The sequence below is a fragment of the Panthera pardus genome, unplaced genomic scaffold (genome assembly GCF_024362965.1).
Source record: "Panthera pardus isolate Hobbes unplaced genomic scaffold, ASM2436296v1 HiC_scaffold_13, whole genome shotgun sequence".
NCBI lineage: Eukaryota > Metazoa > Chordata > Mammalia > Carnivora > Felidae > Panthera > Panthera pardus.
Genome location: NW_026526688.1, coordinates 101,101,039 through 101,115,271, shown reverse-complemented (window position 1 = coordinate 101,115,271; position 14,233 = coordinate 101,101,039). Strand labels below are relative to the sequence as shown.

The window sequence follows — 14,233 nt, the reverse complement described above, 5'->3', positions numbered from 1 at the left end:
GGTGGCAATTGTAGTTGCATACGTGCATGCGCCAGAGCGGTGAAAATGGCGTTACCCAGCTACCCAGTCTCTAGTGTCGGAACTCTGTTCTCCCCAATCAGCAATCATGCACCCATCCTTCGTCTTCAGCTTTCATCCACTCCCCACTTCCACACTGTCCATAGCCAAGCCCTAGGCAGCACCTCCCTCCCATGAGTTGTCTCAGATGTGGCTGCCTTCCCCAGCCTCCCACTTCTGAGGGACTGCAGCTTTGACCTGCTCCACCCCTCTGCGGAGGGTCTCACCGAGCAATAGCCAGGTGCCAGCTGCACCCAGGAATGCTTGTGGGATCTTGCAGTTGTCGATGCCCAGAGACTGCAGCCAGGTGCCAGCCCGCCCCAGAAAAAGTTCATGAAACAGTGTAGCAGCAGTGCCTCAGGGATTATGGAAAATCACAACACACATCTGGCACCAGGCTTCACCCCCAATGACCTTGTTCCAGCACCAACGAATGTGGCTATTCTCTGAGGTCTGCTTGGCCCAGGTGGCCTCACAGCCTCTACCAAATGTTCTCCTAACAGTTCAACTGCTTGTCCCCATGTGGCCCGAGAACCTCCCAGACCCTACTCTGCTCCTGGGGATTTGCCCTTCCCACCAGAGCATCGCCAGGTATCGAGCTGCGGTGTTTCAGACTCTGCATTCCCCCCTGTTTATAGTCTGAATGGAATTTAAATCCTCTCCTTTCTCCCTTTTTACTTCAGTCCCTGTGGCTGTTTCCAATTTTTCACTTTCTCTCCAGCTGCTTTTGGGGAGGGGTGCTTTTCCCATATTCTCCCCCTGCATCTCTGTCCTCTTTCTGCCTGAAAAAGCAGCTCCCTGCCCTACGTGGCATCTCTGTCCCCAAGTTCACCTCTCCACGCTGCGTACCTGCTGAATTTTGTGGTTGGATTCTATATATATTCTATATTGTTTATTTCTGCTCTAATCTGTATTATTTCTCTTCTTCTGCTGGCTTTGGGTTTATTTGCTGCCCTGCTTCTAGCTCCTTTAGATGTGCGGTTAGGTTGTGTATTTGGGATTTTTCTTGTTTCTTGAGATAGGCCTGGATTGAAATGTATTTTCCTCTTAGGACTGCCTTTTCTGCATCCCAAAGAGTGTAGGCTGTCATGTGTTCATTTGCTTCCATATAATTCTTTAATTTCTTCTTTAATTTCCTGTTTGACCCATTTATTCTTTAATAGGATGTTCTTTAAACTCCATGTATTTGGGTACTTTCCAATTTTTTTCTTGTGGTTGATTTCAAGCTTCATAGCGTTGTGATCTGAAAATATGCATGGTATGATCTCAGTCTTTTTATACTTGAGCACTCTTTTGTGACCCAGTATGTGATCTGTATTGGAGATTGTTTCATGTGCACTTGAGAAGAATGTGTGATCTGCTTTTCTATGAAAAGTTCTGAATATATCAGTTAAATACATGTGGTCCTGTGTACCATTCAGAGCCATTGTTTCCTTATTGATTTTCTGCCTAGATGATCTGTCCATTGTTGTAAGTGGAGTATTAAAGTCCCCTACAATCACGGTATTATTATCCACACATTTATTTATTTTTGTGATTAATTGATTTATACATTTGAGTGCCTTCATGTTGGGGGCTTAAACATTTACAATTGTTAGGTCTTCTTGATGGATAGACCCTTTAATTATGATATAATGCCCTCTTCATCTCTTGTTACAGTCTTTGTTTTAAAATATAGTTCGTCTGATATAGATATGGTTACTCTAGCTTTCTTTTGATGTCCAGTAGCATGATAGATGTTTCTCCATTCCCTAACTTTCAATCTGCAGGTGTCCTCAGCTCTAAAATGGGTCTCCTGTAGACAGCATATAGATGGATCTTGGTTTTTAATCCATTCTGATACCCTGTGTCTTTTGATTGGGTCATTTAGTCCATTTACATTCAGAGTGATTATTGAAAGATACAGATTTATTGTCATTGTGTTATCAGTAGGTCTGGTGCTTGTGATGATGTCTATGGTCCTTTGTAGTCTTTGCAGCATTCCACTCAAGGAGTCCCTCTTAGGATCTCTTGCATGACTGGTTTAGTGGTCATGAACTCTCAGTTTTTGTTTGTCTGGGAACGTCTTTATCTTTCCTTCTATTCTGAACGACAGCCTTGCTAGATAATGGATTCTTGGCTGCATATTTTTCCTATACAGCACATTGAATATTTCTTGCCTCTCCCTTCTGGCCTGCCACGTTTCATTGGACAGGTCTACTACCCTTATGTCTACCCTTGTATATTAAGGCCCGTTTGTCCCTAGCTGCTTTGAAAATTCTTTTTATCTTTGTATTTTGCCAGTTTCACTATGATATATCATGGTATCGACCTGCTTTTGTTGATTTTGAAGGGAGTTCTCTGTGCCTCTTGGACTTAGATGCCTGTTTCTTCCTTCCCCAGATTAGTGAAGCTCTTAGCTATAATTTGTTCGAATAAACCTTCTGCCCTGGTTTCCAGCTCTTCTTCTTCTGGACCTCATATGATTTGGATATTGTTTCATTTTATGGAATCATTTAGCTCTCTAATTCTCCCCTCATGATCTAGTTATTTCCTTTCCGTCTATTTTTCAGCTTCTTCATTTTCCATAATTTTATCTTCTATTTCACATGTTCTCTCCTCTGCTTCTTCTACTGTCACTGTCTCAGCATCTAGTTTATTTTGCATCTCATTTATAGTATTTCTTAATTCATCATGACTGTTTCTTATGTCTTTGATCTCTGCAGCAATAGATTCTCTGCTGCCATCTATGCTTTTTTCAAGCTCAGCTATTAGTCTTATGACTGTTATTCTATATTTTTCATATAATATATTGTTTATATCTGTTTCCAACAGTTCTCTGACTGTCATTCCTTCCTGGAATTTCTTTTGAGGAGAATTCTTCTGTTTAATCATTTTGGCTATATTCCTGTCTTTTATGTGTTTTAAAAGCTTGTTATGTGTCCTGTACCTGTGAGTACTACTATATTAAAAAAAGGGTCCCACACTATCCAGACATTGTCACTTCAGGAAATGTTTTTGGATGTGTTGCATGAGCTCTGCTGTTGTTGCATTTTGGCTGCTCTATCCCACTGGTCAGTCCTCTGCAAGGCTTCTCCTTGCTTGTCGTGGCAGAGTGTTTTGACTTCAACCTGGTGTGCTTTGATTTGTTTCTTGAAGTAACCCTGGGATAAAGGAAAGGTGGGGGGAAGATGATCCTATATAAAGAGAAAAATCAGGGGCGCCTAGGTGGCTCAGTTGGTTAAGCATCTGACTTCGGCTCAGGTCATGATCTCAAGGTCCATGAGTTCGAGCCCCGCGCCGGGCTCTGTGCTGACAGCTCAGAGCCTGGAGCCTGTTTCGGATTCTGTGTCTCTCTCTCTCTCTGACCCTACCCCGTTCATGCTCTGTCTCTCTCTGTCTCAAAAATAAATAAACATTAAAAAAGATTTTTTAAAAGAATAAAGAGAAAATCAAAGGGAGAAAAGAAGATGAAGCAGAGAATCAAATGAACTATAACGTTTAATCCAGAGAGAGAGAAAGGAAAATAAAGAAAAAGAAGAGAAAAGGTGTGAAAAGATTAAGGTAAAAATGCCTGATTAAGCAAACAAAACAGAAAAAAAAATTTTTTATATATATAAAATAAGAATTGACCAAAAAAACAAATCAGAATCTATGAGCCTGATCCCAAAAGAAAACAAGAGGGTAGAAAGAAAAAAGAGAACAACAAACAGACAAAGTGACAGACAAACAGACAAAAACAAAAAACAGTTGTCTCTTGGTGGCTGGCACCGGTGGCTGTGCCAGTCTGGAGGAGCGGCTGTCTGGTTGTCTCAATGTCAGTTTTCCTCCAGTAGATAAGCAGTTGCCAGGCACGGAGCGGTGGGTTTGGTGTAAGCAGGTCTCGCCTCCATTGGGGGCTGCTGTGTTGCTCACTGAACCTCCACATGTTGGTGTTGGGGAGAAAAATGGTGACATCCCATTTTCCTCTCACTGAACCTGGTGTCTTAAAGCATGCTGTTCATGCAGCCCTCACAGAGTAGTGCAGGTCAGCCTACCCTGTTCCACAGTCTCCCGCACTTTCTAGGCCCTTGGCTGGGATTCAAAACCCAATGTCTTAAGGGGCCTGCACCCTTTGGACACTGTTCTGGTGTAGTGCCCCTCAGCCCTGCTGATAAAAAGCCTTTGGCTGGCACCTGCAGGGTCATTTCTCCTTGAAGAGGCAATAAACCCTCTTCCCATAGTGCTCAAGGAAGGGGACTGTTCTCTCCCAGTGTGTCCCTGAGATTGCTACAGTGCCCCAGGGCAGCTCCCTCCCCCACAGGCACACACATAGGACCAGCTCAGGTTAGAAGAAAGTCATGCGCTTTTGAGATCTCTGAGCTTCAGCTCCTAATGCTGTTTGCAAAATAGAAACTAGCACTCTCTCTGTTTCTCGTTCCCTAGTCATGCTCTGAGAGGTTTCCTCTTGTGCTAACTCAATACAGCAATTCCACAGCCCCTTCGGCTTTTTCTCCCTTTTGTCTCTCCACAGAAGGGGTTCCCTCCTTCCCTGCCTAGGCCATTTTATCTGCCCTAATTCACATACACGCACCTCCGTCCTGCCAAGCTGTCCCCCTCCACCTGTGGAGATCCTTCTGCCACTCTGCAGATTGATTTCCTGGTATTCCAAGTGATCTGACCTTGATACTGCTGTGTTTTAGGGATGAGGAAATCCCAGTTCCCCTACTTCTCTGCCATCTTAACATCCTTCCCCCAAAATACTAATATTTTGAAATATCAGGGTATATCAGAAATACCCCATTTGTTATGGGTATGAGTTTTTTGTTTCACATAGGCTTTAAACTTCATGTGAGGAATGGCTTTTTATTTTAGTTTTTTTATTACCAATTCCTATCAGTATATTTGCCATATAAAATGTAAATATTGATTAAATTACATGATTTTCTGTGTATTTGATGAACTGTTTTAAATTTTATATCTTGCTTCCCAGACCTTCTATATTTCGTTATTGGAGAAAAAAATGAATGTGGTTGTTGATGAAGGAAAAGAAATGATTTGAATATAGTTAGTTTTTTGATATGGTAATTCAACAAGTAATGAATTCTGAAGCAAACATTTTAAATTTCAAACAGACCTAACCTTTTTATTATATAATATACAGTCTTTTAAAAGTAATAAAGTACTTGGGGGTAGGTAAAGAGTTTTAAAACTTTATTTTTAAAAATCAGTTCTTCAGGTGCCGGGAATGTAGCTGACCGTGTTCTGGCTCAGCTCTTAACGGAAATGGATGGTATTGAACAGTTAAAGAACGTGACAATTTTGGCCGCTACTAACCGCCCAGATAGGATAGACAAGGTAAGAAAGAAAGCAGTGTGAGTGCTGTGAAAACAAGAACTGGATCATTTGATTATGTTAGTTTTATTTTTTCTGTCAGATTACTTTGTAATCAGTTTTTAATTTGAGGATACTGAAAATCTTAAACTAAAGGAAATAAAGGGAACAGAGGAAAGCTTTTATGTTTTCATTGCTTATGATTTGATATTAATGAAATTCTTTTATAACCCCTTGAATTTTCCCTCCATCATTGTTGCATCAAACTTTCAGAGAGAGAATTGAAGTTCTGAAATTCTTTTTTTTGTTTGTCATCTGATTTATTGTTGAGAAGTTTTTAACATTTTTCTTCATGTTAAGGTAAATTTCTGGCTTTTTAGTAACAGTTAGACTCAAGTTATTATCAACAACTTACTAGAATTCTTGGCCTAGCAGTTGCTTTCAGAGTGATTAGAATAGAAATGACCATGGATTTTATCTCTCTAAGAAATTAGGCTATGGCATTAAACTCAGCAAAACTGACTCTTTCAAGCCATTGCTACCACTTATTCTCCCTAGGTCTAGTTTAATAAAGGGAATCCACTAAATTTTAAATGCCTAATTTGTACTTAATGTGTAAATTTTTTGTAAGGATTTAAATTGAGTGTAAACATTTTCTCCTGTAGCATGAACCAATTTTTCTTTTTGTTGTTCACATTATTGCTTCATATATATCACCTTATGAGCTCGTCCCCCCTCCCTGTGCACATATACACAGACTTCCAGTTTTAAAAATGGGAATTAGAAAAAAATGATACTTTTGAAGATATAAAAGGAGCTTTTATGTGGAAAGCAAGTTTTGCTTTCATCCAGTTAGGTATTTTACTATGTAGTAAAGACCTGTTGATCAAATACAGGTGAGAAAGCTTTGGGCCTTAATAAATTATTTCCTTTCTGATGCAGTATTTTATAAGAAGATAAGTGATTTCTGAGCATTTATAGGATCTGTCTCCATGCTCAGACATCTCTGATGTCTATGAAATAAAAAAAAGAGATAGGACTGTATTTTAACAAGCATAATAGAAAGTGCTGAATGAGGGCACCTAGGTGGCTCAGTTGGTTGAATGTCCGACTCCTCATTTAGGCTTAGGTCATGATCCCAGGATCGTGGGGTTGAGCCCCATGTTGGGCTGAGCATGGAACCTGCTGAAGATTTTCTCTCTCTCTCTCTCTCTCTCTCAAATTAAAGAAAAAAAAAAAAAAGGGCTGAAAGAGCCCTTAGAGATTACCTAATCCTACCTTTCGGTTTCACAAATAAAGGTGCTAAATCCAGAAAAAACATCTTCCTTCTGGTAAGAATACATTATATTTTTATGGCATTTTCTCCTGGTTACCCCATGGCTAATGAGCTCTAAAATTTCTTAGGTTTCCTTCTCTACAATGCCTAATCTAATAGTGCCCTTCTTTGGTTTCTTAATAATGTATGTCATCAATGTTAGATACATTTCTCGAAGCAGGACTTTGGGCTTACAATAAACATCTCCGGGTTTGGGCACCTGGGTGGCTCGGTTGTTAACTATCTGACTTGCTCAGGTCATGATCTCACACCGTTTGTGAGTTCGAGTCCCAAATCGGGTGGGCTCATGCCTTGCTTTGAGTGAACATGTGCCCCACTTTGGGTAAAACACAAGCCCCAGGTGAGCCCCACTTCTCTCTCTCTCTCTGCCCCTCATGGAATTCTCTCTCTCTCTGCCCCTTTCTCTCTCAAATACAGACAAAAAATATCAGATCTCTGGGTTCTTCTAAATCAAGCTGTATAACTCAGCCTGATTGGTGCTTGTTTAGTTTTCTCTTGCTGTATTACAGATTACCTCAAATTTAGCAGCTTTACACAACACCTATTTATTCATATACAAACGTATGTATATTTGTATGTGTACTTATATGTATGCTTGTGTGTTTGTATGTATGTATGTATACATATGTATGCATACATTAGGTATATCACACACATACCTTGATTAGGTTTTAAATATTAGAAATCCAACTTTTTTTTAACTTTTTATTTATTTTTGAGAGGCAGAGACAGAGCGCGAGTAGGGGAGGGGCAGAGAGAGAGAGGGAGACACAGAATCTGAAGCAAGCTCCAGGCTCTGAGCTATCAGCACAGATCCCAATACAGGGATCTAACCCACAAACTGTGAGATCGTGACCTGAGCCAAAGTTGGATGCTTAACCAACTGAGCCACCCAGGCACCCCAGAAATCCAACTTCTTTTTAAGCAACTAATTTTGGATGAGGACATTTGTTTTAAGATGCTGAAAGTATTTGCTAGTAAGATTCAAACTTATTTTCATTAGGGCAGGGGAATCTAAAGGTTTTTAATTTCCTATTCAAATTTTTAAAAATTTGTTTAATTTGTAAAGGATGAAATAATAAAATTATTCATGACAGCAAAACATGAAGTTGGTAAATGAAAAAAGTATTTTTGAGTGGTATAAGAATAGTTTCAAGATCATATGCTGTACTTTTAAGTACAATTTTGAATTTAGTACATTATACCAGGATCTAAGTGTTCTGTATATTATATTCTGTAATTGTGCAGAAAAAAATACTTCAAATTATCAATGATTTTTGTAAAAAATATTTTAATTCTTTTCTATTTCAGGTAGAATTCCATATTTGTGTGGAATATGTTTTTTTCATAATTGTACTTTTTGTAATTATACTTTTATTACTACTGAGATGATATGTACTATATCAAAAGTCATTTTTCTTTCCACATTTTTTTCCTCTGAAGAACTATTTTAGAACATTATTTGTATGTTATTTAATAGTACTTTATTTAATAGTAGTACTTTAAAAAAAACCTTTAAGTGCATGTGTTATTTTAACATGGTGTTTGTTCAAAATGTTCCCTGAAGATGCTAGTAGAAACAGAAACAGTCATAAGAGACAATATAAAAAGAAAGGAAACTTCTTGTTATGAAATAAATAGACAGTTTTCACTACCTGCCTTGTCTGAAGGAAACTGTAATAGGAAGAGTATAGATGAGAAAATAATTAAAGTAAATTTCATGTACTGATGCTAAAAGGTAGATGTTTTATTAGCTTAAAACTGGAATAAAAAATAAAGGACTGTCCTAGTGACAAAGAAATAATATTTGGTATAACTTTGGCCAAATTTTAATTAAGGTGTTTGGCCTTGTAAATTAGCTAGCATACTTCACAATCCTGTTGCCTATTAACCCACAACTTCTATGTCATGGTGACTTTAAGTTGGTATGTTAAAAGGAGTAGAATTCTTGGACTGCCAGAGGAGTGAAATTGACATCATTGTGTAACCCATATGTTGTGTGTGGTTAGTGTCTTTTATGGACAATATTTTAATTTCATATAGTCTGGGTAAACTAAAACTGGAGTTTTTTGGGGATTCTGGTGATTCAGCAAAGGAAGTAAGACACATAGCTCAAGAATCACATTGTTCTCTTTCTTGCTTTGTCTTATTTACATGTCAAATACATTAGCTGTGATGTAGCACACTGTGCTAAGTAAAGTGATTACTTGTGTTCTCTGGTGGTATCCTGAAGTCTCCATAGACCTTTTATGCCCTACCCTCTCTTCCAGCTGATAAATGAGTGAAGAGAAGTTCTATCCCCTTGTGTCTACTTTGCATAAGAATGGCAGTATGTCAAGGATAGATGAAGATAAATGAGATTGCATAATGTCAGGTAGACACATTGTCTTTAGATGGATGACCATCTGGATTTCCTCAGCATTAAGAGACTTTAGAATAGCAAACAGCTAAATTATTATTGATGCTCAAATAATAAAGAGCCCAAACTGTAGGAGTTTAATATTGTTCTTTGTTAGGTGGTTATTTGTGTGCCCCCTTTACAAGAATATAATGTCCATCCAGTCCATGACATTTCATGCATTTGTGTTGAATATTAAGAAATGGTCATGTCTTCTTTCCCAGGTGTTAAACAAACCTTAGAATAGTTTAGTTTTATGAATAATTTTGAGTTTAGTCATTTGATTACTTTTAGTACTGATGCCTAGTATATAATAAGCCTTCAATAATTATTACTATTGTAAAGTATCATCCTAGTCTATAAACCTATATTTCTTATAATAATTAATTTGTAGAACTTTGAAAATTCTGCTCTAAGTCATCTATGGAAAAGATTGTTCAGCTGAGGAAAATTTTGGAAGTTGTATAGAGATAACTGAATAATCCAGGGTTCAGAATTATTTTCTAACTTAGTATGTTTAGCTCATGGATGTAATAAACTGGCATTAATTTTCCTTCCAGTTTTTCTGGAAGAGGAAATGTACTTGATGGGTTAAATATGACATAATATTTTTATTTCTTGAATATTGCACATAAAAGTTGGTTTTACGGATATTTTTGTAACATGGAAAAAAGTTAACATGTTTAGAAAAGTCAGCAAATGAGAAGCTAATGTATGTGGCTTCCAATTTTCAAGTGAATTGTGTTCCAAAAATACCTTTAGAAGAAACTGTACAAGTATGTTTTGTAGATAGCTTTTCTCCCTACTCTTCCTAGTTATGCCATTCTTTTAATATTGCTGTTCTCAGGGAGTGCCTGAATGGCTCAGTTGGTTAAGCATCTGACTTCAGCTCAGGTCATGATCTCAAGGTTCATGAGTTCGAGCCCCACGTTGGGCTCTGTGCTGACAGCTGGGAGCCTAGAACCTGCTTCGGATTCTGTGTCTCCCTCACTCTCTCTCTGTCTCTCCCCTGCTCATGCTTTGTCTCTCTCTCTCTCTCTCTCTCTCTCTCTCTCTTTCTTTCAAAAAAAAAAAAAAAATGCTGTTCTCAGCTAAGTCAGAACTAAAAAAACAAGCTTCTTGACCTAATAGACTTTAAAATTTTAAATACCTTAAAATTCTTTACTTTCTTGTATTTTAGGAAATTTTATATTTATTTAATATTGTTTATCAAAATGATGTTGAGAGTCTTGGGGGGTTATAAGGAGAGCCTAATGTGGTCAGACCTGTGAGGCTTCCTCCAAGTTCATCTTCTAATTTCAGCTTTACCTTCATTTTACGGGACTCAGAGTGGTTTTATTATTAGTGATAGGTGTTTGTTTTGTGTTTTTACTTTTATTTATTTATTTTTTAGTATTTATTTTGAGAGAGAGAGAGAGTGCAAGCAGGGGAGGAGAAGAGAAAGGGAGAGAATCCCAAGCAGGCCCCACACTGTCAGCAGAGGATGCAGGGCTCAGTCCTAAGGCTCTAGGATCTAACCTGAGCCAAAATCAAGAGTAAGATTATTTAACCAACTGAGACACTCAGGTGCCCCTGTTTTGTGTTTTTAAAGATTGAAATGTTTTCACTATATCTATTACAGTAGCAGCTGTAAAGGTTTCAGCTTTGGGGATGGGTAATTGGGAGAGATGACAGAAGAGAAGTCGGTCAGAGGTTGTATGTGTATATGGGTCATATCTCATTTAGATGCTGATAATACAAAGACTGTTAATTTCAGGTGTCAGCAAATTGGCCAACCACTTGTTTTTGTACCTCTCATGATCTAAGAATGGTTTTTACATATTTAAATGGTTGAAAAATATCAAAAGAAAAATAATTTTATGAGATGAAAAATAAAAATGAGATGAAATTCAGATTTTGGTCCCCATAAATAAAGCTGTATTAGAACACAGTCACCCTGATTTGTTCATCTATTGTCTATGACTTCATTTATACTACTGTAATAGAGTAGTTACAGTAGAATATTGTGTTTATGGCCCATAAGGCCTAAATTATTTACCATTTGGATCTTTACAGAAAAAGTTTACTGACTATTGATCTATCCTTATAAGCTTTTAGAAGTTTAGTAATGTCTGTTAATATGAGTTGTACATACATGAGCCACAAAGTTTTTCTGCAGATTGTTTAAATATATTGCGTTTTCTGAAAGTAAATTCTATATAATGGCTTAAAATAAATAATAATAGAAAGGTTGTGTTAACTTCTTATTTTTTCAAGTATTTTCCATCTCTTCTTGAAAGTTCTTTTAGTATTTAATCTTTTAAAATATGTTTTATGGACTAAATAATTATTCTTTTCAATTGAATGACTCATCAAAATCCATACATCTAAAAATGCAGTTTTTTAAATTATATGAATAACATAAGTATTTCTTCATAGCATGTGAATCTTAAAGTTTCATTGGTTTTTAGCTTTTAGTTGAATGCCCTTTTTAGTATTTGTTATCATTGGAATTTTCAGGCTTAAATATTTAAATTTTGAGAAATTAAGATTCTGTGCTTAGCTATGTTTGTTTGGTAAATAATATTTGATGTCAACATGCAAATAGAGTACATCTAATCTTCAATTAGAGAAAAAGTAAACGACACAGTACGTATTGTCCTTAACATCTAGGTTGTAAAGGAAATTAATGTCTTGGGGCACCAGGGTGGCTCAGTTGGTCAAGCCTCTGACTCTTGATTTCAGCTCAGATCATGATTTCAAGTTTGTGAGATCAAGCCCCATGTCCAGCTCCACACTGATAGCACAGAGCCCACTTAGGATTCACTCTCTTCCTCTCTCTCTGCCCTCCTCTGAGCTCCCTCTCATGCTCGCTCTCTCTCTCTCAAAATAAAGAAGTAAACATTCAAAAAAAGAAATTAATTTTTTCAAGATTGGAGACAACTTGGACGACTTTGATAGTCTAGTTATCCTTCTGATACATTGACCCCTCATTTAAAAATTCCTACCTATCATTTCTCCATCCTTTGCCTACTCACCTACACTGATTGAGGCAGAGGAGGCAGGGGGACTTACCAACTCATGAGACAGACCCCTCTGTCTTTGTCTCAGACTATTAGGAAGTTTGTTGTTTCTACTGAACGAGCTGTTTTGTGTCTCCCCAAAGCTTCTACATACAGCCTGTCTTATCTTTACATTGTATCTCACCAACTAGTCTCTTCTCCAGGCTTGACATCTTGTTTTATTTCATCTTTGGCATTCTTATCCTTTTTTTACCCCCTCTGAACTGTTACCATTTGTTCCTTTCTCTCAAATTATGGCATCCACAAGTGAATACACTGTAATAGGTTGTGTTCTGATCAGTTCAGAGTTTAGTGAGACACTTAATGCCTTTAATCTGAATACTATGCTTCTGCTAATGCATTCCAGAATTGTGTTAGTTTATTTGCCTGCTGAATCACACTGTGGACTGCTGTGGAATTTAAAGTCATCAAGAACAAAACAAAAACAAAACTAAGAAGCCCAAGTCTTTCCTCAGAGTCTTCTACTAAGTTATAATTTCCCTGCCTTGGGCTTGATTAATTTGATTTAAGTCTTAGAAGTTGAGCCACAGTGCAATCAGATCTAGAGGTCTTCCTTCAAGTTCAGCTCCTCTTAAGCTTTTCCTATGTTTTATATGCTTCTCAGAGATTTGTTTTCCTTAAGTCCAAATGATTTCCTAATAGTTTCTGCCAGCATCTGCTAGGGCTTTAGGCCTTAGAAATAGAGGCATTAATTCTTATAAATTCATCTCATTAGATCTGATAGATCTTTCTAATTTGTCAAGTGTGGGATTCTGTTTCTGCCATTCCCAATGTGTGTCTTATATTGTTAATAGCAGAGGCATTATATATCTTAACTACCAAGAAGAATTTCTGATTTTTTGAAAAATAGTTTAACTTAAATAATTTAGGAACAGTTGAAAGTAAAACTCACCTTGTTTTACCTTAAGAATACATATTCTGAAATGCTTTCTGTTTTCTCTGATGGAAATAGACAAGACTTAAGTTACATTCATGAAATTTAGAAATTAAATTTTTAAAATGAATTTTTTTTAGTTTTAAAACAATGCTGAAATATGTAGCTAATGTCCTCATCACTTACCTCCACTTTCGCAGCTGCACTTTCATGAATTTGTGATATTAGAGGTACTGTATTATGTGAGAAGTTGTGTAATTTTCTTCTTTGAACATTATGTTTATAGTGTCTTGGGCACAGGCCTTCTTAAACCTTTGCATTTCTGGATGAGTTTTTGGAATATGCATAGTATTGGAGAGGGACTTTTGCATAATGTAAGCAATTTAACTGGAGAAATGAGTCTGTAGGTAAAGGAGACAGATGGCAAAGATGATAGGGACTAGAATGTTACAAGCAAAATGTGATAGAAAGGCCTGAAATGGACAGTGAGAGAGAAGCAATGGGAGAAACAAGACAGACACAGATTTGGGGATCTTTGTTTCTAATTCTAGCTCTGTTGCTAACAAACTAAGTATCCTTTGAAATTATTTAGCCTCTCTGGGCCTCTGATTCTGTACCTGTCAAAAATGTACTAGATAATCCCAGAATATATCATTCACATCCAAAAATTCTATTTTGTGACTCAGAGACAGATAATAATAGATTTTCCAAATGCTACATAAGAGGATGCCATTTACCAAACAAATTTCTGAGTGGTTTTTTTTTTTTTTTAAAGCTTTTTCAGGTATCACCTCCCCCAACTTTCATGTTATTGAAAAGTTCCCTTCTTCAAACATGTTATATAAAGCAAGCAGATATTATCCAGGTGTGCAAAAATGACTTTTCTTTTTAAACACTTGATTGTCAGAAAAGGGGGGAAAAGCCATAAATCAGCCTTAAGGCTGCTATTGTGTAATAAAAACTTTGGTTGACAGTTGAAGAACACCTTAACTTTTTCACTCAAAATTTATTACTCTTAGAAAAAGGAAAACTTGTTGAGCTGCATATTTTCTCCTTTCACAGATGTCTGATCAGTGTTACAATATTTGTAATGTTTTGGTCTATTTAATACACTATTTTTTAAAACTTCACATGACTGTAAAAATAATTTTGAGCTACAACAGAAATGTCTATATGATTATTTAAAGTTGAATCACTTTTAAATTTGTAAATGC

At 37.0% G+C, this 14,233-nt stretch overlaps 1 protein-coding gene across 4 annotated transcripts in view; it reads left to right on the top strand.

Moving 5' to 3' along the window:
* The window catches only part of SPATA5 (spermatogenesis associated 5), a 360,776-nt gene that overhangs the window by 122,925 nt on the left and 223,618 nt on the right, over positions 1-14,233 (top strand). For 3 of the 4 annotated variants that reach the window (XR_008421690.1, XM_019419021.2, XM_019419030.2), the window contains exon 14: positions 5,247-5,373. The exons of the other annotated variant lie outside the window; for it this stretch is intronic. Coding sequence is in view for 2 of the 3 variants with exons in the window: in XM_019419021.2 (XP_019274566.2) it covers positions 5,247-5,373 (127 nt within the window). In the remaining variant the exon portion in view is untranslated. The remainder of the gene's footprint in view (positions 1-5,246; positions 5,374-14,233) is intronic. 4 annotated transcript variants of the gene reach the window in all.